Source organism: Copadichromis virginalis, linkage group LG16 (assembly GCF_057382275.1).
Source record: "Copadichromis virginalis isolate Kocher_CV1m ecotype Utaka linkage group LG16, C_Virginalis_male_GT1.1, whole genome shotgun sequence".
Classification (NCBI taxonomy): Eukaryota; Metazoa; Chordata; class Actinopteri; order Cichliformes; family Cichlidae; genus Copadichromis; species Copadichromis virginalis.
Window position 1 is genome coordinate 29183840 of NC_140633.1, and position 25852 is coordinate 29209691.

The window sequence follows — 25852 nt, forward strand, 5'->3', positions numbered from 1 at the left end:
AGTGCTAAATGCACTTCCTGCATGTGTGTGGGGGATGGGAACCTTATTTTGCGACTTTATTTGAATTAATTTGATTCTTCTTACTTCAGAAAAAGTGAGCAGAAGATGAAAAGCAATAAGCAGAGAGTCACAGAGGGAAAAGATGTGTTTGTGCGAGTATGTGCTAACAAGCTGAGCTGAAAAGGTCGCGCGCTCACAGACATAAACATTTACGAGCACAGAAAAAGAGAGTGTCTAGAGCGATACTATAATACTCACGAAGATGATTTGTGTGCATCTGTTTGGCTGTGTGCGTGTACATCGCTGTGTAGCGTGTGTGCCAGGCCTTCGTTCAGTATTCATGAAGTTGGGGGGATAATGTGGAGGTAATGACGAGGAGCTCGTTGTTTGCTGCAGAGATCGGCAGTTTGCAACACTAACGACTGAATAAATGTGCATGCACGTGTGTGCATGAGAACGTGTGCGTTTGTATATGCAGCTGGGGAGAAGGAAATGTGGTGATTGTGCAAATGAGTGAGCAGATTCTAAGTTTGTAAGTTTTAAGTGAGTTTTAAGACTTGTTTGGAAATTGTTTTTCTAGTTAAAAAACTGCGTTCCAGAGTTAAAGTTAGAAAAACCGTTTACATTAAGAAAACACCTTTGTGTGTGTGTGTGTGCCTGTGTGTGCACGCATTGTGTTTCTTTGTGTGTCTCTACTGTGCTATCATACAAAGGACACAGGTTCAAAGGATCATTACAGGGACTGGTAAAAGACTATTTCCTTTTGGAACCCCACCTAATCCCTGGGAATGACAGGGCAAAGCAATATCTGACTCTGGAGATGAAAGGAGGCGGCGTCATTACTGCAGTGCACTGTCATGGTAACCCCAGGTGTCACCATAGCAACCCCAGGTAAATACAGGTAAGGAAGAAGATCAAGGGCTGGGATCTTCGTGACACATTGCTTTGATGAAAATTGGACTGCTACAGATGGGTGACAAATTAAAGGAAAGACGTGAACCTTTTGACCCCTAGAGGCAGGACATCTCGTGGCTCTGTTGTGCCTCTGAGTGCATTTTGCTAGCATGATTCGGATCCACTCGTCCCCTCAAAGGGAATGGTTACTGCAAGTAATTAAAAAGTTGCTATGAGTGATCCTTTAGATGCAACTTTTCTATCTTGCAGCTTCCAAGAAGGCAATACCTCCATCCGTTGGGTACAAGAAGTAACTGAACACTTTGAAAAGTATTAATGCATCATCTTCACAGCTATCAGATCTTGAACTAATTAAACAGCTACAAGCAATTTTGGACTGATAGGTTAGACAATGCTCACGATCACCTAATGAAGGAACCCTTCTTTATACTCTTAGAGACTTTGACAGTCCATGGTAAATCACAGTGAAACTATTCTGGGGCAGCCCAACAAATTACTTTCAGTGTGACGATATGCAGCAGTTTGCTTGAACAGATATTTGATAGATCAGTTTAGCTCTGAATTTTGACTGTTGATGCTCAGGTACATCATAATTATCTGTAAATGACCAGAATATAATTCCGAAGAATATTCTTGATTCGTGATCACATCAAAATGATTGAGAACTTCGAATGTTTTATACTGTGCATAGCGATCCAAAAATTAATCTCTTCTAAGACAAAATCTATCACTGACAGATGGATGAGCAGACGAACTGAATACCAAACAGGAGTCTGGGTAAGTCACTGAAGTATAAAAGAGAGCCCAAATAATCCATAAACCCCTAACTCTCAAAAAACAATCCACTCTAAAAGGACATATTCCTACCAAGGCCAACCTGCCAGAAGAAAGCCACTAAAAATTCATGAATCTGTGCGAGTCATCCTTCAGTGTCATCAGGTCCTGATGATAGCATTCTAATGCTTCAGAGTGCAGACGTCTTATTTGTCTCTCTTCAGACTTAGCAAGTGAAGACATTTCTGATCAAACCAATGCAAAAGGCTCTGTATCAAATAGGTTTCTGTAATGACATTGACCACATTCAAAAATAAGATCTGATTCACTCTGTGCCATAAATATGCCGGCATTTTTCCCCCCATTTTCCCAAGAAATTGGTTTTAGTTTTACACCTAAAACTTGATAAATGATTTTTTTTCTGTATAACAAACTTTACACAGAATGGCCCCAGTGGGTTCAAACCAGGAACACTCTTGCTATGATGTGGCAGGGCTAATCAGTGTACAACCATGCTTCCTTTGGGCTATCTACAACTGGACTGAAATTTAACGTACATACAGTGACACATTTTCTGGAAATCTAGCTAAAACACATGCTAAACAGGACTAAAACAAGAGAACTGAAAATTGAGAACAACGCTGCAGTCAGTATGAGAACTGATAATAAAAGACAGGTGCCATAACTGAGTCTGAGTATTATTGTGCTTTAATAAGACTTAACATAATTTAGTTGATTGACAGAGATCCACTCTCTTCCGCTTATCCAATTCAAAGTCTCAGGGGAGGAGCTGGAACCGATCCTGGCTGCCATAGGGCAAAAGGCGGAGCACACCCTGAATAGGTCACCAGTCTGTCACACAGCACAGAGAGACCAACAACCACTAACACGTATGGGCAATTTAGAATCACCAGTTAATCTAACCCCACTAACCACATGTCTTTGAACTGCGGGACAAAGCCAGAGCACCTGGAGAGAACCCATGCAGACACAAGGAGAAACATACACACAGAGAAAGGTGGATTTTGTTGTGAGGGAACAACAACACCATGCTGCCAAGATTGAAAGAGACTAAATATACTAAAATTGATTTACTATAAAAATCTTGTGCTATTCAAAGCAAAACAAAAAAAGAAAAACAATGAGCACACAAATGCAACAGCTGATGTTCATCACAACGACTGAGGGACTACTTAAGATGTATTAAAAATGCAAATAGGCTCCAAATTTCTCCTTTCAAGTTAAGAGCAACACAGCAATTGAATGTTTGACCCCCAAAAAAATGTTTGAGCAGAGGAAATAACGCTGTAAAGGTTTGAATATCCCTGTAAAAACAATGTGAAAGAGCTATTTTTTGACACTGTTATAGATGGGGATTGTAATCTCTCTTTCTGATTGGCAAAATAGACTTTATCGGTCTTGATAGACTTTAACTGGTCAAAGCACGAAGTCGGCAACAGAGGCTCAAGGAGCACAAAGAGCGGGGGAATTGCAGATCTCACTGCTGACTCAGCATGCCTGCCTCTTCTTCCTTTTCCATAGCAACACATTCATTCTAATCTACAACCCCAAATACATGATGTAGAGTGCTCTGTTTCACCTGTTTGACTCCCTCTGTGACCATGTGTGTTTGTGAGGTAGTGCTGCACAAGTGTGTCACTCAAAGAGAGAATTAAATCCTTTTGCGATACCCCTGCTGTTTATATGTTGAGGTGTGTGCATCCAAATGCACACGCACACACACACACACACCACTGTTAGAGGAGATTAATTCACACTTTCATCACCAAGCCTTGGTCCCAGGAGAGCCTGGATGAGACTTGGACAAAGTGACTGCAGTGGGATTGCGGGGGGGCGTTAATGGGTTATAGGTGTGTGCACGTGTACTAGCGGGTGACTGTTTGTGTGTTCACTGACCAATAAAAGCTTGGTCCACAGTGGAGTCCTCTCCCATGGGGCCCTAAAACAAGCACAGACTGGCCACAATTAAGTAGTAAGCGTCCACTGTGCATGTATGTGGCTGCTTCGGACAACAGCTTCTGAAATCCATGTTAGTACGGCTGAAGTGATCTGCTGATTACTTGATTACTCAATAAATCATGTATATTTACAAGTAAATGGTAACTGGACTGGTTCTTATATGGTTCTTATTTCTACTCACAGTGCTTTATACAACATCCCTCATTCACCCATTCACACCTATTCATATAAGCACTTTTTCTAGTGCTTTCTATCTTGCATTCACACTCCAATGAACACATCAGAGAACAACTTGGAGTTCAGCATCTAGACCCAGGATACTTCGGCATGCAGGCGGGAGCAGCCAGGGATCGAATTCAATTAAATTCCAAAATCTGTTTTATTCATATAGTGCATAATCACAACAACAATAATAGCTTCAAGGGGTTGTAAGGTAAAGACCCTACAATAATAGAGAGAAACCCCCCACAGTCAAGCTACCCTCTTTGAGCAAGCATTAGGCGACAGTGAGAAGGAAAAATTCCCTTTAAATAGGAAGAAACCTCAGGCAGAACCAGGCTCAGGGAGGGGCGGCCACCTTCCGCAACCGGTTGGGGATGAAGCAGGTGGTGGATTGGCAGTGCATTGAACCAGCATAGCTCAGGAGGTAAAGTCACCTCCTGAGCTACAGCAACCCTAAATATTAGAAATACAGCAAATATAAAATATTTTCTGGATACCATTATTTCCGGTGCAAACTGCAAATCAAGATGTCACTTTGTGCTCCAGAGCAATTGTCCAAAAACTTTTTTAAAACTAACAGTTCAATATCCTTTCTACACTTTCTGTATAAAACTATTAAAAATATGAGAGCTTATATCACCACATGTCGCTTTTGCTGTTCCAAGCTCCAAAATTGCCTGTAGGCCCCTTATAGTTTAACAAGCAAAGTGAAATAAAGGCTTAAGTGCTGGCAGAAATGTCACTGAGGGTCTGGATTTCTGTTCACCACCTCAAGCGCTCCACATCTTCAAACAATGCCTAGCTAATGTGAGAAAACTCAAGCACTGAATATGGTGTGAGACCTGACAGGAATGTTTTTAAGTTGCTTGAACATTCTTTGCATCTGCATTTGGGGTGGCTGTAGCTCAGGTGGCAGAGCAGGTCAGCCACTAATCAGAAGGTCGGTGGTTTGATCCCAGGCTGCCTCCTGGCTGCATGCCAAATATCCTTGGGCAAGATACTAACCCCATGTTTGCCTACTGGTGGTGGTCAGAGGGCCCGGTGGCGCCAGTGTCCGACAGCCTCGCCTCTGTCAGTGCGCCCCAGGGCAGCTGTGGCTACAATGTAGCTTGCCATCACGAATGGGTGAATGACTGAATGTAGTGTGAAGTGCTTTGGGGTCCTTAAGGACTGAGTAAAGCGCTATACATGCAGGCCATTTACCATCTTTCTTACTCAGGTCCTCACTAAATTCATGACGGAAACTCCAGCTCTAAGAAATCTCATTGTTCTTATCAGAAAACCAACACACACACACACAATATGTCCACAATAAATTTTGTAACATGTCGCAAATTATTTTTCAAAGATCCTTCTGACACCTTACCACATTTATGGTTTTTAGCCAGTCTTTTCCATTAGCTGTTGAATTTTCTGATTTCACTGTCAGTATGCGTTTACAACTGAAATTCGAGTCTTGAAAAACATCTTAAAGCACTTTAGCTATTTGTACAAACATTTAAATTGTTTAATTGCAGGATGTTTAACCACACAATTCTGGTACTTCTGAATTCAGTAAAGCAAAAACAACAAAAACAAACAAAAAGAAAAACCCTGAGCATTTCTATCAAACCGCAAACCATAAGCTTTTCCAGATTTTAGACCCCAGGTGAAAATTCCAGCAAAATGTCAATATTTTTGCAGCTAAGTGCAGATTGTCTCACATTTTACTGCTTAACTGACATATTCTTTAACAAGTTACAGCCATAAGACAATGCTGGCTGCACTGAAGTAAACAAAGCTCTCAGATCTACTCCCATTGAGTGTGAGTAATAAAACCTCAGAATGCTGCAGCCTGTGGGCGGCTGGACATTACCAGAAGTATGGCAACTGTAACACTGACCAGTGACCCCATCCTCTTCCATCTGTCTTCACGTTTGCCTCCCCTCTTGCTTTGCAAACTCAGTTCAGTTTAATTAGGTAACACAAGAGAGATTATAAATGAGTCACTACACATCTCTGTCTTTGTAACAGTATGGGAAAACCACAGCAACGCATTTCTCCTTTTCCATTCAGTTACATATTATGAACATTGGAAAGAAATGTTCTCATTCTCTCGATCAATGTATTCCATGACTTGGAGTCTTATTCCAAGTTTTTTTTCCTCCCTTCATTCAACTCATGACCAGAAGTATGACCGATGCATGAAATCACAGTTTATATAATCAGGATATAATTGGAATGTTTGCATCTAACTACACAGCACCTGAATATCTGAGCAGGCGGATGATGAGCACGCTGATCTACAGTTCCAGTAATTAAAAGCGTGAGAAAGAACGCCCGTACTTTTCTCAGTACGGTACAGAGTGCCGTGCAAACAACCTTAAAGTTGTGCGTTACGTATTGCAAAATGAAAACCAACTAACTTTTTACAAAATTACGTATTTTCGAAAGTGTTGGATGTTAGGTGTCGTCATCCACATCGTGCACAATTGGGGGAAAAGTGACTAACCTTAACAGGAGAGCTCCTGGTGGCCACGGGAAGCTCCCTGATCGCTGTGCCCGGAGGAGAGGCGGATATCCCGGCTGCGTACCCCTGCAGCGAGCCCCCGGCTAGGGACTGCCTGCCTCCCGCTCCTACTCCCCCTCCTCCTCCGCTTCCTCGCTGGGGCCGCTGCTTGATACCATCCAGGAGGCGAACCAGGAGGATGTTAGCGGGCAGGTCGTCCACCCCGCAGTCCACCAGGATGCGGCACTCCGGGCAGCGGAGCTCGTTCCGGGAGCTGACAATGTTCTCCAGGCAGCGGCGGCAGAAGGTGTGCTGGCACGGTAGCACCTTAGCCGTGGTGTCCAGGCGCTCCAGGCACACCGAACACTCCAGCAGATCCAGCAGTGACGAGGACTCGTCCATGTCGGCGGAGAGGGTGAGCATCTGGGCTTCAGTGTCCGTGGGGACGCCGCGGCGACTGTTTCGTGTACCGTAGAAAAGAACCGGGGGCACAGAACATTCTGGGAGGCGGACTGACTGGGAAGCAGTCCACGGACGCCCTACGACGACGGTGTTCCCTCGTGCCGAGCGGTTCCCCGCTGAGTTGTGAATGTTCTCCGCTGTTCCGCGCCTCTCTCTCGCTGTCTCCCTCGGCGTGTTTATGTTGTTCGCTCCGCTCTCCGTGTGTCTCCCCCGCTCTCCAGCAGCTGTGCGGAAAGCGGTGAGGTCACGCTCTCATCATCATCATCCGCGCGCCGATCACAATTGCGGTGCGCGCTCACGCACCAAAGACAGATTGATAAAGACTGAGAGAGCGCGAGAGGGAGAGAGAGAGAGACCTTACACCTCAGAACCACCACAGGCATGCAGGCGGCTCCACAGCCCCCCTCGGTAATTACCAGCAGCCCGCTCTCTCACTCCTCACACCTTCACTCCAACTGGTTAAGAAGGAAGCTGGTATCGCTCCTTGAAAGGCCGAAAGGTTCTTTGTCATCTCACCTTCTTATACCCGTCATAAACAATTCATTCCTAGTTTTTGATTCTCCAAATCCTCACAGCTCGCAGCATCCAGAGATACAAAAGTTGATTCCTGGACGCTTTTTCTCGATTTTGTTCCCCTTTCTGTTCAAATGCGACCAACAGGGCGCGGGCTTGATCTCAGTCTCTATGCTGTCTTTTTGTGTGATGCCTACCTGACAGGAGAAGACATCATTTTGATTACCTCAGTAACAACATCCAGCTGATGGTTGAGGGAATGGGAGAGGGTGGTTTGTGGCGACGCCTGGCGGTCGTTTCCTGTGACTTTTTAATTTAAATCAATTAGTCAGAGATTCTCAAAGTTTTCGTGACAGTGTCAATTTACGGAGGCAATGTACAACTGGGGCGCAGGGGAATAACGTATACATCGCGCATTATTAATCATTTTTAATATAAGGAAAGTGTGGTCTGCTATCATAGGTAGAATAGATTATTTAAAACAGGAGTGATGGCCGCTCAGTAGTTATAGTATGACACAATTTTTGGATTAATTACATAGTAGTGCCTTCTTTCCTTGCCGTGCTTGCACATTTGTTCAGAAGTGGCAATTATTCTACGGACACTTTAAGAACCGTGGTTACGATCCATCCATCCTTTTAACAGCTTATCAAATTCAGGCTCATTCAGGCTGGGGACATACAGAGCCTAGCTCATATGACAATGGGCAGCTAATTGCCTCATTATAAACTACTTGGTTAGCGCAATGAGAAGGTCCTGGGTTCAAATCCACCAGCCATCCAGAGCCTTTCTTTGTGGACTTTGCATGTTCTTCTTATGCTTGTTTTCCGACTCTCCGTGTTAGCCTTGCAATACACTGGCGACCTGTCCAGGGTATACCCTGCCTTTCGCCCTATGATAGCTGGGATAGGCTGCAGCCAACTGGATAAGCAAGTGAAAAATGAATGGTATCAATAGATGGTTATAATGCAAAACCTCATTATCATTAGTTTCATTGCAAATTGTAAAAGGGAATGTCACTGAATAATTCCAGGATTCTATTTACAGATAACATTTTTGACAGCACTACATTAGAAACATGGTAAGATGATTACAATGCCATTTCCTATGAAATGACATGACCTTTATTTAAAGATACAGGGAAAGAAATCTGTAACATTTCCACTGACCTATTCCTGGCATATGCTATATAATGAGCACAAAATAGACAAAGGACAAGGAAATGTGTGTATGTATGTGTGCGTGTGTGTTGGGGGGGTCCATGTATTACTCATTAGCCAAATCGCATTACAAATCTACATCATGTAAGCTAAATCAGTACACTGGCTTTAGTTTAAAGTTATGTTTAAGTTAAGTTTGGCTAGTATTGTTAATGTCACCAAGACAAATCCACAGCAAATTTCTGTACAAGTCAATTAAACTCTCTGCGAAGTGACGATAACATGACCATGTGGTCTGTTTCTCAGCCATAGTCTTTCTCAGCTCGTCCACCTGTTCAGACTTGCTCTGCTCTCACATTCAGGAGAGGCAGGGAGTGATTAAGACCACTGTGTGTGTCTGTGCTCATTTGTGTGTTTGCGAGTGTCTATGTCTGTGTGACTAAAGTGACGCCTTCCTGGTTGCAGGGTGAACCCACTCTTTACCACCCACGATGAAAAGAAGAGGGTGTACAGCTTAGGGATACAATAAGAAATAAGGAGTGTGTGTGTGTGTGTGTGTGTGTGTGTGTGTGTGTGTGTGTGTGTGTGTGTGTGTGTGTGTGTGTGAGTGTGTCTGTTTGTGACACAGTATTGCAGATTTTTTGTTCGTTTTTATGACAGTATCGGGCTGTTAAAATACACTTACGCATTCTGTACAAAGTTTTAAACACTGAAGAAGATTTCAGAGCAGAGAAGCACAGTTAAAATAATGTAATGAAGCATACTGATTTAAAAAAGCACTCTTACTGGAGTCCATGTGTTTGGTAATGAATGGTGTAGAGCTAAACAGATAAAAACTGCACAGCACAGTAAAGGCTATATTAAAGGAGCTGGAAAAGAAGCTTCTACAGCTAACTAGCAAAAGACTGAAATCAAGGGCTTGTTTTTTATGCCAGTAATGGGGTTATTTAAAAAAAATTCTCTGTGACACAGAGCTCCACTTGCCATTTATCTACAGAGGCCTCCCATTTCCTAAGGTGTATTTGTATGTCTATAGCCACGGAGCAATCCAATGCAACTCAGCTGCTAAAACACATGTATGTTGTTGTTATCAAGCCCTGATTCTCAATACCTCACTAGTGCAGCAGCCCACGAGTGCTGGCAGTGAACCAAAATTCATCCTGTCTCCCTCCCCTCTTGTTATCATACTCACTCCTGTCTTATGCCCAGTGTCTTTCATCTGCTTAATACAATTCTTCACAGCCAATGATTCAGAATTAGAGGGGAACTACAGAGAGAAGTGAACATAAATGATTATTGGATGAAAATCCCCTCAATCCATTTAAGCAGGATCGTCAGGGCTCCCTGTAGGATGCACTGCTGTCAATAATAGACAAAAGCTGGATGCTGTTTAACCAGCACACGTGTCAATTAAGAATGATAACTAGCTTTCTGGTAATATAAGGGGCTAGTCAATTCTCAGAGAAATTACAGAGTCTAACAATGTTGCAAAGCATGAACACACATGCACTCCACGTGCTTCTCTGCTGCAGTGCACATGCTGTTGTTTTGCATGTTAATGCTCTCTATTAGATACTGTAATGATGAGCTAAAAGATTATGCAAAAAAAGTGTTATTTTTCATGCAATCAGTTAGTACAATAGTGCATTGCATGTAAGGTAAATTATATGTACATTTGTGTTGGGTTTATTTGAATTTTCTTTACATTTCCCAAGGAATGAGCGTCTGAAAATGGCAGATTGCTCAGTGCTTTGCAAAATAAGTTACAGTCAGCCTTGTGAGTGATTTCTTCGTGTATTTTGTGCTCTCTATTCAATTTTACTGCATAGTGCGCTGCAATGTTTCACTTTATTCTTAAAATAAATAAATGACTTATTGTTTTTATTACTGCAGTGTAGTTATTTTGCAATTGGATATTGTCCTCTGGGAAATTCTTGCCGTGATGAGCCATGAAAATAAACCTGATTTGTGCTGACCTCACTTCAGCTTCATTTATATTCACATTCCTCCTGCTGCTTTTCTGACAGCTGTTTACTTCTGCACAAATCTAGTTCACCAAAGTTTCACAGAATCCTATGTTATCTTCATCTTTATCAGTTCTAATTTCATCGGACTAAACTGAAGAAAGATTAAATCTTGTTTGCTTTAGGTATAAAAATATAATAAACATTTACTGTGCGTATATGTGTGGACGCGTGTGAGTGTATATGTGTAAATGGGTGGATCTTTACCATGAACCTATACCATACACCTCTCTCTCAGCCGCCAATGACTTTCCTTCATGCAAAAGTAGGTTAGCTGACACGACAGTTACCATGGCAACCGGCTCTTGCTTCCTCACTGAAGAGTGGTGCGTGTGTGTGTTCTCACTGAAAGACTTCCAGGGGTAATGGCAAGGTCATAGAGTCTGTTGTAGGCAGTTTCAGTAGTACAGCGTGCGCATTCCACACCTTTTTTAATGTGTAACAAAAAGTACAATGCTCAAGAGGTGTTGTCTACCTGCGATGTGACACATACAAAGTTATTTTTTTATTTTCTGTGGACTCTGACTACTCATAATAATATTGAAACATGATTCCATTTACACAGTAACCCTGAGATCAAGTGGAAAGCCTGTATAATTTGTGGTTGTGGTTATTACAGTTTTTCTCAAATGCTAAAACACATGTCACAAACGTTACCACCAGGTCCCCCAATGTCCAAACACAACACCCTTCTCTAAAGCTACATAAACACAACCACACCTTCCCACTGCAAAACTCAAACTCCCACACCAAGAGAGCAGCTCGAAGCTGTCAAAACTGTAAACACTATACACAGCATTACACACTACAGCAAAACTATTGAAAACACAATGCCCAATTTGTGAGAAGGTTCTTTGTTTCATAACTGCCAATGCATATTTTAGAAACTATACAGTAACGGATCGTCGTAGATCTCTGCAGAGGATTAGGCATTTAGATTTGTGAGTTTCATATGAGTAGTATAAATCTATAGAAAATCCTGCATGTACGTACACTACTGTAACACAACTCAATGCAAAAACAGAATCTATTGCACACAACAGTAATCTTGAAAACATGAACAGGGTGTGAAGTTTTTTTATTTACGTTATTCACACCACACACACACCACAATCACTGTGCGGCATCATGTCGCTGAGCTGTTGCTCGCATCTCGTCAGTAATGATGGTGCGAGGTTGTCTTGCTCTCCCTCCTGGACCTTCTCCTCTCCCATGTTGGCCTTCTCCTCTTCCTCGTTGGTCGCTCCTCTTCCTCCTCTCATTTGAACTCCTCTTCCTCATTGGCCTGCTCCTCTTCTTCCAGGGCCAGCTCTTCTCCCTCCTCTGCATCAAATTCCTCTTCCCCTGACTCTGCCTTCATCCATTGTGTTTGTTTGGACTCTTCAGCATACTGTGCACTCTGAACTTGCTTTTACATGTGGGTACAGCATTAGCAACAAGTGTCTTCAATTTTGAGTCATTGTGTGTAGTGAATGACGCCAGGTGTGTTCCCTGTGTTCAAAGATTGGTGACTGTGGCAAGCATTTTGCATCACATGGGCTTTCATTTGAGAATATGAGCAGAGTTGTTTTGCAACATGTGTTTTAGCAAGGAAAAATGTGTTTCGATTTATGAGTACAGAGGGTTGTGTTTTGTGAATTGTGTCTTCATGTGACATGTGTTTATGGTACTGGAATATGGTGGCTACATTTGGTAAATGTGTTTAGACTACTGGTCATTTGGGTTACAGGATTGGCTTTTGTGTTTTAACATTTGAGAAAAACTGTAATATGAATCAGAAGAGATCAGTGGTTGCATTTTTATTCTGTCTTTTAAATATTGCACTCATCTATGGATTTTTTAAAATATTGTTTCGCTTTTTGGACATTTAAGCCTTATAAAAGGCATGAGAAGTGTGTTTTGGTGGTAAACTGAAGTCATCCTAATTCAATATACCAAACAAATTAGGCTTCCGCTGACTTCTGTCTTCTCAGAGCTACAGTGCTTTGATTGGAGCTTAGCTGGGTTATAAACAGGGTAGGCATTCTGTGACAGATGCTGTGCTCTTGTGATTCTTTGAAACTGAGATGTCCTACATCAATGCATTTTAAGACTTTGTAGAGCCTAAATATATTCTGCCAATGATTAGATTTGTTCATCAAGTAGTGGTAGCTGTAAACCTAACTTGTTTAGCATATTTTATAAAGACAGACCCCAAAAAATAAATGAGAAAAAAACATGAAGTGAATAAATAACAATCACATATCATTCATGCCATGTATTATTAAAAGGAGAAAAAATTATCAGAGCTGTCTATTTTTATTTTTTTTTGCATCTTTGTCACATGCTTCAAACGATCAAACACATTTTAATATTAGACAAAGATAAACGGATTAAATACAAAATGCAGTTTTTCAATGATGATTTCATTTATTAAGGGGAAAAGGTTATCCAAACCTACCTGGCCCTGTGTGAAAATGTATTTGCCTGCTAAAACATAACCGGTTGTGCCAGCAAGAAGTGCACTCAAGCATTTGCGAAAACTGACAATGAGTCTTTCACATCACTGTGGAGGAATTTTGGCTCACTCTTCTTTTCAGAATTGTTTTAATTCAGCCACATTGGAGGGTTTTCAAGCATGAATGGCCTGTTTAAGGACACGCCAAAGCAACACAATTGGATCTTAGTCTGGACTTTGATTAGGCCGATCCAAAACTCATGCAAAAGATTTGTTTTTTGAGTGGACTTGTTGGTGTGTTTTGTACTATTGTTCTGCTGAATAACTTGAGCTTCAGGGCATTAACTGTTTTGGTAGAGAGCATGTTCTTCTTATGCTTTGCTGCTTCAGGTCCTTTTTAGTCAGCACTAGTTTTCACCTCAGGACGCTCCCATGAATGACCCAGTCTCTTTGCTATTGGTGAATCATTAACACTGACCTTAACTGAAACAAGTGAGGCCTGAGGTACTTTAGATCTTGTTATTGAATTTGTTGTGATCTGGATGAGTCATCAGTGCACCACTCTTGGAGTAATTTGGGCAGACCGGCCACTACTGGAAAGATTCACCATTTGTGGATAATGGTTTTTACTGTTGTTTACTAGAGAACCAAAACCTTAGAAATGGCTTTGCAACCATGGATTGAAAGATCTAAATGACTTTCTTCTTCATCTGTTCTTGAGTTTCTTTAGATCATGTCATGATGTGTTGCTTTCTGAGATCTTTTTTAAATACTTTTTCACATAATGTCAGGAAGATTTGTGTTTTTCAAATACATCCTGTTGAACTACATAGTTCACATTTAGCAGGCGGAAATAAGGATATTGTTTTGATTCGAATGCAGACCAGAGGAGCCATTAGAGCATGATAACTAAGGCTTCATTCATTTGAAACCTTGCTTTTCATTATAAGATGCACTACATTTTCCACATATAAGACGTATTAGATAAATTGCATGGTCTATTTAGAAAATTACATAACAAAAAAAAATCCTTTATCTCATGACATCTGCTTCTGTTTCTTTTCATTGCATTATGGTTCATCTGTCCCAGCTTGTCTCATTAAAGCATCTCTTTCATCATCTATGTCATATTATCTAAACTAAAGTGTGCTCCACCATCTACTGCAGTAAATACAGGTTTTGCTTAATATGTGTTTTTGTCCGGTGTGTGACAGAGCAGCCATCGTTCTCTCAGCAGAATTCATCACTTTTCTTGTTATCCCCTCCTCATCCTCTCTTTATCCCCTCCTCTCATCTAATCTCTTCTCCTCTCATCCTCCGTTTCAGTCAGGAAGCCCTGGACAGACATCAATGAGGCTCCAAAAGAGGAGCGAGGATGACAGAAAAAGAGAGAGAAAGAGAGAAGAGGATGGAGAAGGAAGAAGACGATGAAAAGAGGGCAAAGAAAGTGGGGGGAAAAACAGAAAGTGACCAAATAAAAGAAAAACAAAAAAGACATGAAAGACGAAGGCAGAGACAGATAGACGGACACCGAGATGAAGAGTAAGTAATTACAGGCCTCCCAGTGTTTTCAAAGCCCCTCTTTTATCTCATTCTTCCTGTGGCTGAGAAAAGGAGAAGGAGCGGAAAGGAAGAGGAGGAGGAGGAGAAGAAGACTAAAGTCGAAGCTTTATTCCAACTCAGACATCAGGCACCAGTTAGCTACATCACAGACACACTCAACCTATGTCTTGTGTGTGCGTGTGTGTGTGTATGTGTGTGTGTGTGTGTGTTTGTGGCGGTGGGGTATTTGCAGGGTGTTTATATGAAGAAGTTTAATTGTATATTTTCAGTCTTAATGTGCAACTTTTGTTTATCCATCTACAGTAGCAATACTGTGGTTATCATTTATTGTTTAATGTGTCGTTTGATGTTCTGTTGTTATTCCTTCACTGTTTAGCCTTCTTGTTTCAGCTGCTCTCTTTAGGGTTCACCACAGCGGATCATCTACCTCCATCTCACCCTATCCTGAGCATCCTCTTCTGTCACACCAATCCCCTCCGTATCCTCCATTACTACATCCATGAACCTTCTCTGAGGCCTTCCTCTTTTTCTTCTGCCTCAGCAGCTCCATCTTCTACGTCTTTCAACGTCCAGTCTATCCACGATCCTTCCTCAGCACATCTTCAAACCATCTCAGCCTTCCCTCTTTGTCTCCAAATCTGATCTCTCGCTCAGACGTACTCATTTCTAATCGTGTCCATCTTGGTGACTTTGAATGAAAATATTAGCATGTTCAACTTTGCCACTTCAAAATAAAAACAAAAATAAACAACTTGCATCATCTCACACCATGCCAAGTGAAGTGAAATGAAGTAGCTGAGGTCACAGAGGTGGATGTGGTAGTTGTGGTGACATTTTTATGAATTATTAAATGTACACAAAGTGACCTTTAGTGACCTTATTCTGTTACTAATTAGACTTTCAGTACTTTCGTGTAAGTGCAAACTATAACTGAGCTTCTTGTTACCCTCATGACGACCATAGACTTGTTTAAGACTATAGTCATGCCACTGTGGTCTTATGAACGCTAGATGGCAGAGTCGAGTTGTAGCCTGTAGCACATTAATTGCCCCGACTGAAAAACATAGTCTACCTGGGCCACGTTAATCCGTTTCTTATCCAGGGCGGGGAGAAAACTTCTCACTTTTTTCTTATCAAGGAGGAGCCTGGAGACGCACCGACAAGCAGCGGCGCAGAGGCTGGGGCACAATTTGACTTTGCGGAGTAAAAACTCTTAGACAGCGAGTCAGTCCCTCGGCGATGCTCACCCGGCTCCACGCTCGAGATTGATCACCAATTACCGGGACTGATCATCGGGCAGCTTAGCCGGTAGCGCAGGGGAGAAACCAAACCAGTGCGCCCCGCTCCTGAGCTCCAGGTAAGAAGAGTGATCAGCTCCGCTCTCAGGAATGCAAGGACGGATTGCTGCAACACTCGGGGAAATTCCTGAGCAGCACTTTTTTATGCCAAGCAGACATGTGCTTCACTGTAATTTTCACTCAAAGGGGAAATGCACGAATTGTTGCTTTTATTTTGTTTTACGGGAAATGATAAAGAATCAGTGGACCATGGCATATTATCGCACCGGCAATTCCTTTTCAGAAGTGACTTAAAACAACAGCGCACAAAAAAATCTTTCATATAAACACTTGACAGGATGATTTTTGGCGCAAGGCATAATTATCTAGTAATAAATAGTTTTGTTTATAGTGAACACGGCTGAATGAAAACATTTTCAATGTTATGATTTGCAGGAATGACAGCTTCAAGAAATACATTTTCTAACAGTGAGTGTGTGACAAGCATATAGCTAGATGATTGTGGAGCATGTTAGAGGTAGCTCACTGTACGTGTTGATGCAAAGGTTTTAGCCTAAGGTGGTAGAAAAATTTGATTGTTTTTCCATTTCTCACATTTCCGACCTCAGTTGGTTCGTGATGAATGGTTGATAATGAATTGGATTAAGCACTGTGCTGATTACTTTGATTTGAAAAACGGATAGCGATTTCTATTATTAATTTCGTCTCAGTCAATCATTTTAGAGCTTCTATGAATAACAAGCCACGTCATACTTACAGTGCACGGCGTTATTTTTCCTGTGACACTTGAGGTAGTGCGCGTTTGTGACCTCGCACAACTTTCTCGTCTGTCTGCGTAATTGTTTTTCTGGTGCCGCCTGACTGTCCCGGGCCCCGGGCCCCCCAGGGGAAGTCCTGCCCGCAGACAGGCAGCTCGGCCCGGCTGGGGACATGCCGGGTCCTGCCGAGCCTCTGAAGTCTGCTGGCTGGCTTTGAACTGAAGCTGCTGGAGGTGGAAATCAATCCGTCTCGATCCCCCTCTCTCTCTGTCTCTGTGTCTCTTGCCCTGACTCTCTCTTCCCCTCACTCTCACTCTCTCTCTCTCTCTCCCCTGCAGCCCCCGGTGCAGACATCTCTTCTGCCACTGAATCTTTCATGTAGAAAGGCAAAGGATACACAGAGAAGAAACAGGAGGGATTGTAACTCATCTTCAAAAGAAGTTAATATGGTTTCTGAGGATTAAAGGGATGAAGGTAGAAAAACTAACAAAGCCAGCGCCTGTAGTCATGATCATCCTATACTAGGCTGAAGTGAATGGGAAATTTGTTTACTTACTCACTTTTTTGGCGTGTTATCATTGCAAGTGTTTTTCTTGTGAAAGTTTAATGTTTAAATTTATGCTAGATGTCACAGCTGATTCCAATAGAGGAAGCATAACCATTTCCCCCCATGGAGAAATTTATAGAGCTCAGGAGGCCTTCTGGGGTTGAATGTTTCGTAAATGCTTCACACATCTAAGAGGAAACTCAACTAAAACACGTCATTTGGAGTTTACTTATGGTAGTGAAGTTATTTCAGCTCATTATTTTAGTTAGCGGGACAATTTATGATACAGCTGTTTGGTGGAGTCTTGTAGCCAAACTTACAGCACTGGGAACATGTGTAAGAGTTACAGTGACCCTGTGCATTTTGCATAATATGCAATATATTGCTTATAGCTTTATATGAAGAACATAAAAATCTAGGTCCCATTTATCCACAAATTAATACTTCCATTTATTTAGGAGGCATTTATTGCTTTTAGAGCCGAAAAAGTAGGCTAGAAATTTTTTTTTGCTACTTTTCTGCATTAGTTTTGCATTAGTTGTAAAATAAATGTGTCAGTTCATCAGCTTTCAAACCTTTTAAAATATATTCCATTAGTAGATAAATAATTTGATTTTAAGCTTTAGCTTAGTTCTACCCTTGTATAATAAACAGGTTAGCTCTGTGAATATGCACACACAAAAACGTTATAGCATCAAAGTAAATTTAAAGTACAAACAATGAAAATCCAAGTAATATTTTTATTTTTAAAAGTACATTTAAGTCCGCAGAGATTCTTAAAAGCACATACACAAATAAATGATTGTGTATTGTGTGAAGAGATACATCAAATATTAAATGCCACCTGACTTAAATCATATGATCCTAAAATATGAGAATTGTTTTGTAATTTTACAGACAAAATTATAAAATAAGTCCAATGGCATTTATGATACTTTTGTGATAAAGAGTGAAGTGAAAAACTGACCCTCCCAAACTCTTGGGGGGGGGGGCATTAATTACTCATTATGGGTCAACAGCTTAAAACAGGGCAGTGGTTCTTCTTTTCTGCGCTCCGTCATGGGCTTCCAGGAGGTCCCAAACAAAATGAGAAGTAGCAGCTCCACTTCATTGTATTTTATCTTTGCAATAATACTTTGTAATAATCCCAGCAAAGGAACATAAAAGCAAGAAAGCTTTTCTAATCATAGGTTTCATTCTCACCGCTATTATTTCCCCATGCACAGTGAATACAGTTCAACAAACCAATACTAAATCCTCTCCGTGTAGACCCCAGAGAGGGAAGTTTTAATCAAATTGGGGTTTGTGGTCTAATTTGTGTCTACTTACAATTCCACCTGTGTATGGGTAACCTACTACATCAATGTCCTTCATGTAGAGTCTGTGGAGAGAGCGATCTGGCACTTTGTGTCTTACATTATGGAAAAATGCTGAGAGTGGTTTTAGAAATCAAAGTTCGGATAAACACATGCAAGAACGTTTGTGCCTTAAGATGAAGTTAAAATAGGTTGTCCTTTGCTGGTTGTCAATTAGAGGAATTCATGGGCATCGAGGATGCTTTCATCTCCAAATCTAGTGTTTCTCATTTGGTTGTTGAGACATTTTGCAGGTGGAGAGTCTGTGTGGGACCGTGTCATCAGTGCACTAAGTTGGGCACCTGTGCAGCTGAACATATGAGCTGTAAGATCTATGATAGCATGAGCCCTCCTTGGGCTGTTAGTGATGGCAGATGAAGGCATAAAGTGTGCTTTTGATGGTTTGCAAATACCTCTATGTAAATCTTTAAATTCCCAAATTTGGAGTCTTGGGTTGATTGACTAGGAATTTAGCTTTGAAGATTTCCCTTCTCTCACAACCACATCCATCCATCATGACAAGCTTCGGCTCAAAAGACTTAAATTATCCCTCAATTTCAGCCGCTTGAAAAATCTGAAAGCTTTTAGAAGGCACACCTATATGGTTCCTTTTTTAAAATCGTAGAAGTAGCAATGAACAGTGCAGATTGATTCTACTTTGAGCCAGAGTTTTAAAAGGCACTCGCTCTGTTGATTATGAGTGTGGCTAAATTCTTGCTAATCACATCAAATGAGTCATTGCTGTTACTGAAAAGCATGTCCGCTGTTGATTTGAGCTTGATTTGATCATTAAACACTCTTTAACACTCTTTGTTACAGCACAGTGTCTTCTAGGAGCAAAAAGGCCAGTGAAACCTTTTTTAAGGGGCACAGCCCAAAAACATATTTATGCTAATTTTTGAAAGTTGTTTTTTTCTTTACTGTAGGTGTATTGAGAGAAGGAATAAGACATACAGAGGAATTTCAGGCAGAAGATTAAGCTTCCCACCTACAGTCAATGCAAAATAAACAGAGACAGACGTGGAGACAGGGAGAGAGATGTTATGCACCGGCAGAGCTAAAGAGAGAACAAGGGATCAAGGAGTGGAGACGATGAAAGACAGATCACCGGCAGGCAGAGAATCAAAGAGCACGGTGACTGACTTGAACTGTGATAGGTGTGTGCTGCATGTGTGTGTGTAGGCATTCGCGACTTCTTTTCATGTGCCCTAAGAGTTTGTTTTTCCTGCGCATTGAGTGGGAAGCTGACAGTAAGTCTGTAATTAAACCAATCAAAAGATGAAGAGACATGAAGAAACATCACACATGTATGCACACACACACACACACACACATGCATGCACATAAACATACATTTCGCTTTGTGCGTTCAAATTATTGAAAGTGTGTTTCTGTTGTGCTTAAAAAATATGGACATTATTCACCATCAAGGACTCAAGTCCGTCTTCGAGCTGGCTCTCGTCGTCGCGTCTCTTAGCGGCACATGTTTACACGAATCACGGTTCTCTAGATGATATCTGAGTCACTGCACTTGCTGCGTGTCCATGTCACAGTAGAATTGCACTCTGATTTGTTGGTGGAAATTCAAGTTGCAGCAAAGCATGTTTTGACGCTCTTGTGAAAACGCAGCTCGAATTGATAAAAGCACGGATGATGCTGTTGGGTGGGATTGGAGTAAATGGATATTTAGTGAGGAGGCAAGAGCCAGCTGTTGTCTGAGGTTTGGGTATGTCTCCAGAGTTGGAAATCCCTTTAATCAGCGTTTATTTTCACATCAAACTTAAGACAGTAATCATGTTGCAAATCAGATGTATTTATTTCCAGCTCATTTAGTTCCCCAATAGTGAGTCTTGATGGCTACTTCATTCAGTGAGTTTGACTTTCTCAAAGACTTGTCAAGACTTTTAAACTTTAACTTTTTTTTTAAAGACTAGTACAAGAAGTCAGTGAGATCCATTAATAGAAGTTTTGATTGAGTTTTTGATGGCCTGACTCAGCTGAAGGTGAAAGCGGTTGGTCTAATTTGAGTGACAGGCCTGCTGCCACCACCCCTTTATTTACTTTCCAGCTGCCTGCAAATCATTCAAAGGAGACAAAATGCCAGCAGCACATTCCTTCTTCATAATTCACTGGAGAAAAGAAAGACAGTGAGTTTATGATTACTGAGGATACCTAAATATGAAATGACAGCAAAATGGCCTCATTTTTAAACACATAGTTGGATTAATTTTGAAAGCTGCACATTGTTTAGGAGTAAAGTGTGATTTTATGCTTTTCGAGCAGGTTGTTAAGTGCAGGTAGCTGATTATGGCCACTGTTCAGTTAATGACATGGTGTTACACTGAATAGAATAGTTTATTTCTTTCCCCCCCCTGATAATTATAGGCTCGTGCAGTATGGGTTTTATGCTTATAATCTCGTTTTAATCTCTTTATAATTTGAGGTTGCATTGTGAAATTTTACTTTATTCTACTGCGTTTCAGTGATTTATCCTCTTGAGTGTAAAACCTGTCACAAAACATAACAACGTTTGTATAAAAAGACGTACAGTCGTCCAGTTTCGGTGAAAATAAAAATCTGTGCTATGTAAGTCTTGTTAAAGTAGGTTGTTTATCGGAGATGGTGGAGGTTTAAATGACAGACTACAGAAACTTGATAGTGGGGAAATCCACAAAATGTGTGGTTTTCTGCTTTCTGTTTTATCTAGAAACCCACGCCACTGAAGTTTTACTACCTATAAGAAAACTGATAATTGACTTGCATAATATCCCAACACTATAGTTTACATTTTAACTGATCACAACTAATTGTCGGTTGGTAATTGGTATAAAGTTGTATACAGTCTGTTGTGATTCAGGGCTAATGTAGTGGGAATGTATTAAAACTATAAACTTCCTTAACATGTTAAAAAATGCACTAGAAATCAGATGTTGTAATGGGTGGAATCTTCTATAGAAAGACATCAAGTGAAGACATCTTGTGTTCTGACGGAGGCTTAAAGATGGTGATGCTGAAATAGAGCTGCCATTAGGTTTGCAAGAAAACAGATGGGTTTGAGGTGTTGTGCTTCTTGGATGCACATGCAGACAAACAAGGTAGTTTAAGGCAGTCAGACTGTGTTACATGTGTTTGAAATTGTGCCTGGATTTGGCAGGTTGAGCCCTACTTTGTTAAGGGATCAAATCATTTGCCTGTTTAGGGATAGAGCTCCTCCAGAGAACGCTGATTAACTTTGGAACTTTGTTTATGACCTGGTTGGATTGTGTAGGAATGTGTTTATGGCAGCGTTGGGCAGGTTTATTGGTTAAAAAGACCAACATTGCTTTTTTTTATAGATGTTCAAAGTATAATTCTCCTCAGGTATACTGGATATGCTATATTAGATAGTTTGATTTCTTTTTTAATATGAGGAATGCATTAGTACTAATTGTGGTTTTCTTGCAAAACTTTAATTGTTTCTAAATTTGCATTTTTATGACACTAAGAATTAATTTTGGCATCACTTAAACATTATATAAAGTATATGACTATTAGGTATTTAGTTTTAACATGTACTTTCATCTGTATAACAAGAAGTTACATCGTGTTTAAGGATCATTAAAAATGTCATTAAGACAGGAAAAGGGGTCGGTTAGATGAAAAAGTGGGAGGAAGAGTGAAGGAACGATCTAAATGGGAAACAGATTTTTCCTTTTAGAAAAACCAAGAAATCCCAAGATGAAAAAAGGCTGGACCCTGCTGCTGATTTGATTGTCATCAGAAATTAAGTGCTTTTCAAGAGACCACAAACCATCCTCTTACCAAATTCTTCATTTTCTACATTGACTAGCTTGTTGGCTTTGTTCCCTGGCCACTGATTGGCCTAATACTTCACGGGGCAGGAAGTCAGGGTAATAAATATCCTTTACAGGGTTAAACACTGTTGCTGAAAAGCCATTTTCCACACAATCCATCTGTAACATTGCTTAATGATACAGACGTAGGAGAGCACAGAAGGAAGGAGTGAAATAGACGTGGCGTATTTCCCAGAAAAAGCTTAATGAAAGGAATTAAATCAGTGACACAGAGGAGAAAGAGGCAGGCATCAGGAAAGAGCAATGTTTAAGATGATTACCATCATCACTGGGTTCACTAAAGATCATAGTAAAACACTGGTTGACCACTGGTGAGAACAAATTACATATAGAGTGACAATCAGACAATCTTTATGGCCTATAAGAGATCTAAAAACAGGTGTACAAATGGTGGACTACCTACATGCTAACTAACCATCAGCCTCTTTTACTTTGAAACTCAGTGGTCTGTTTCGAGTCTGGGTTGCAATCTTGAAAGTTAAACCACTTAGTGAGCTGTATTTGCAGACAAGTTGGCATCTTCCAAGCAAAATACAGGGGACTCTGGCAGTCTGCGAACAAATAAAGCAATCACAATGAGGTCTTCAGTGCAGCACCAAATACCTCTTGGTGATCGGTTTCACCAAGCAACTTCCAGCGACCACTTGGGAAATGCTGATTTTTTACAAACAACCAGTGGTTGCCAGGTGGTCACAGGCAGGTCTCTTGACCTGGGTGATTGGGACTAAAGATGCTTGAAACGTCAGTTTTCCAAGGACCCTTGTGAAGTTAGCCACAGTCTTTCATCTTACTTTCTGCTTTCTCCTTACTTAATCTCAGGCTTACTCCATAATGCTAACATTGACTCTCTTTGGGGCTTTGCTGTAGGACTCTTCTAGTTTTTGCTGATGCTGAAGAGTGAATTTAGGACCGGTCAGACAATCCCCTCATTGTACTACATAATGAAAAACTTTAGCACTATGTTTCTAACTATATAATAATCCCCTGACTAAATGATCTCATTGGAATTAACATCTAAAGAACTAGACAGCTACATTGACAGGTAAAGTTGGATTGAAATTACATATATGAGAATTTGCACTTTTAAGAAAGTCTGTATAAGCAGACAAGATGGGTTGAAGAGCACAAATACACCTGGCATCATTTTCAAGTTTTCTCTTCATTCCGTTTAGTTTATTTTGACAAAACCTGATCACAAAAACAACTTATTAGAAAACTGTCTTGGTTCAAGTTAAAATACGTCTTTTTACAATTTCACACACATGCTACAGGACTCGATTTTCTGACTAACTTAAGTTAATAAATTAACAGCTTGCACACACAGCCTGTCTGCTCACGTTCTCAGGGTGGACATCCTCACGTAAACACTGGACAAAGTACTCTGAACCACATTTGTGGTCATTTCTGCTCCAGTAAGTGTAGCATGACCTCACACAAAAACACACAGAATCACTTGCATAGCTTCCAACAGCTATGGTATCACGACTTGTAATTAGTCCACTATACAACTCATACGAATTTCAGTCCTCAGACTGAACAGACTGCGACTGTCTGTTCCGTCCAAATAGTGATTGTTGACACGATAGATAGAATTAGTCCATTTCCCATAAAAAAGTAGATCGCATAAACTAATCATTGGACTTACACACACTTACACACTTGACAGCCTTTAGTGTTTTCTTTGAACATATATAATTTACTTATGCATTAAAATCTAAAGCATTACTGCAAAAATTCAAGCACATTGAGCACATTAAGCCACGTCTATGAGTGGTACATTGCTTCACTTGCACAAAAAAGAGGACAAGTGGAATTAGCAAGAAAGACGTGGAGCCTGTCTACTTAGTCCTTGTATGATGTAATCTATGGGAATTTCCAAAGACCAACATCTCCTTTCACCTGCAGGATGTAAACATCACCATAATGACTTTAAGTAAGTCTATCACATTTAGCTGACACATTTTGTTGCAGTCCATATCAATACAGACTTTAACCCGCTTTGAAGTTCTGCTCTGGATCTTTAGCAACATTACAGCATTATACTTGTCACTGTAGGCCAAACAGCTTTGGCAAAAGATGCCTTCTTTAGGTCTTGCTGATTAGTGTTACATGCGTTTAAGGTTAATGCGTTTGAAATTGTGCATTTTTGAAATGAAGCGAGATAAATTGCCACCCCCTCGCTTTGTGGTATTGCACATTTAATTTCTTCCGCTAACAAAAACAGCAATCAGATGCAACCAAATGAAAAGCAGACATGAAGACAGAGCTAATGAAGCCAGCGAGGCACCAAAAGGCTTCTCGAAAATGTTTACTACTGTAAAAATGTACTACAGATGAACAATGCTGGACTGTGATTCATACACAGTACATTTGCTGTGTAACTAAGAGCAGCTTACACTCTTACTTAGTAATGACACAGCTAAAGACACAAGGGTTATTTATCGGTGATTTTAGGATCGTTAGAAGATTAATACCCTTGGGGGGGTTAAAGGCTTACTTTCATCTTAGACCTGCCCCGACAGAGAAAGCTGAGGTTAGAGAGACAGCGTGCGGGTTGAAAGAGGTAAAGCAGACTGTCAGAAGACACCAAGAGTCTTCAAACGCTGCCATGTTGGAGTTATGTGTGTGTGTTGTGCTTGGGTTTATGTGTGTATCACTTTAACCCCATAATGAGAAGCCTTGAGGGGGTCCATAGCCATTTGGCAGATCTTAATTTCCTGATTTCAAAAAAAAAAAAAAAAACTGTCTCCCCTTTTATCTCCTTTTCAGCAGTGATACACACACACACACACACACACACACACACACACACACCGGTTGTGGTCTTACCACAAGTACTTGTGCAATTAAGCCTGTTCTGCCCTTAAAAGCGAATTGTGCGCATTTATAGCCCCCGTATATGTGTGTTCATGTGCGTGTGTGCATGTGCGTGTATGTGGATGCTGTAATTAAGCAAGATCAAACCTCTGGGTTTGTAGAATTAGCCATCGTTGAAGATCAGAAGGTTTTTAGTCAAGTGTGAGACAGGGAAGAATGAATTTAGAGGTTTGGAGCCAGGCAGCAGACAGATTGTGACCTCAGGTAATTGTGGTCTCTTCCTTTTTTTGTCTCTCAGACACACTGACACATACACAAAAATACTTTGATACTCTCGACAAGTTCAGATGGATTTAAAGTTCAGCCGTCAGTGTGCAAAACTGATCTGATCTGACCTGGGGCCACACCGGTTAAAACGGTAAAACACGTTTTTATCAAAGTGTCAGTGCATGTGTTTGCTGGTTTTCTGATTTAGGCAGCTGAAACTACTGGTACATGTCGGGGAGTCATTGCCTTGATGGATGATGAAAGCCAGTCCTGCTACAAGACAGCGCTGTTGTTAATTTCCATGAATGCATCTTGATGACTGTTAAACTGATCCATACTTAAAAAGATATCATAGAACAATATGAAATTGATTTTAATGACCGATTTTAATGAGGTCACGTACTTTTTTGTATAATGT

The 25852-nt window shown here is 40.9% G+C and overlaps 2 protein-coding genes across 4 annotated transcripts in view; one reads left to right on the forward strand and one right to left on the reverse strand.

Annotated features, from left to right (window-relative positions):
• LOC146691028 (E3 ubiquitin-protein ligase SH3RF3-like) overlaps positions 1 to 7192 on the reverse strand; it is a 114713-nt gene extending 107521 nt beyond the window's left edge. For all 3 annotated transcript variants that reach the window (XM_085434316.1, XM_085434315.1, XM_085434317.1), the window contains exon 1: positions 6383 to 7192. In XM_085434316.1, coding sequence (XP_085290442.1) covers positions 6383 to 6802 — 420 coding nt within the window. In that variant the 5' untranslated portion in view covers positions 6803 to 7192. The remainder of the gene's footprint in view (positions 1 to 6382) is intronic.
• Positions 7193 to 15687: 8495 nt separating this feature from the next.
• edar (ectodysplasin A receptor) overlaps positions 15688 to 25852 on the forward strand; it is a 34176-nt gene continuing 24011 nt past the window's right edge. Inside the window, exon 1 of the mRNA XM_085434319.1 lies at positions 15688 to 15895. The gene's annotated coding sequence lies outside the window, so the exon portion shown is untranslated. The remainder of the gene's footprint in view (positions 15896 to 25852) is intronic.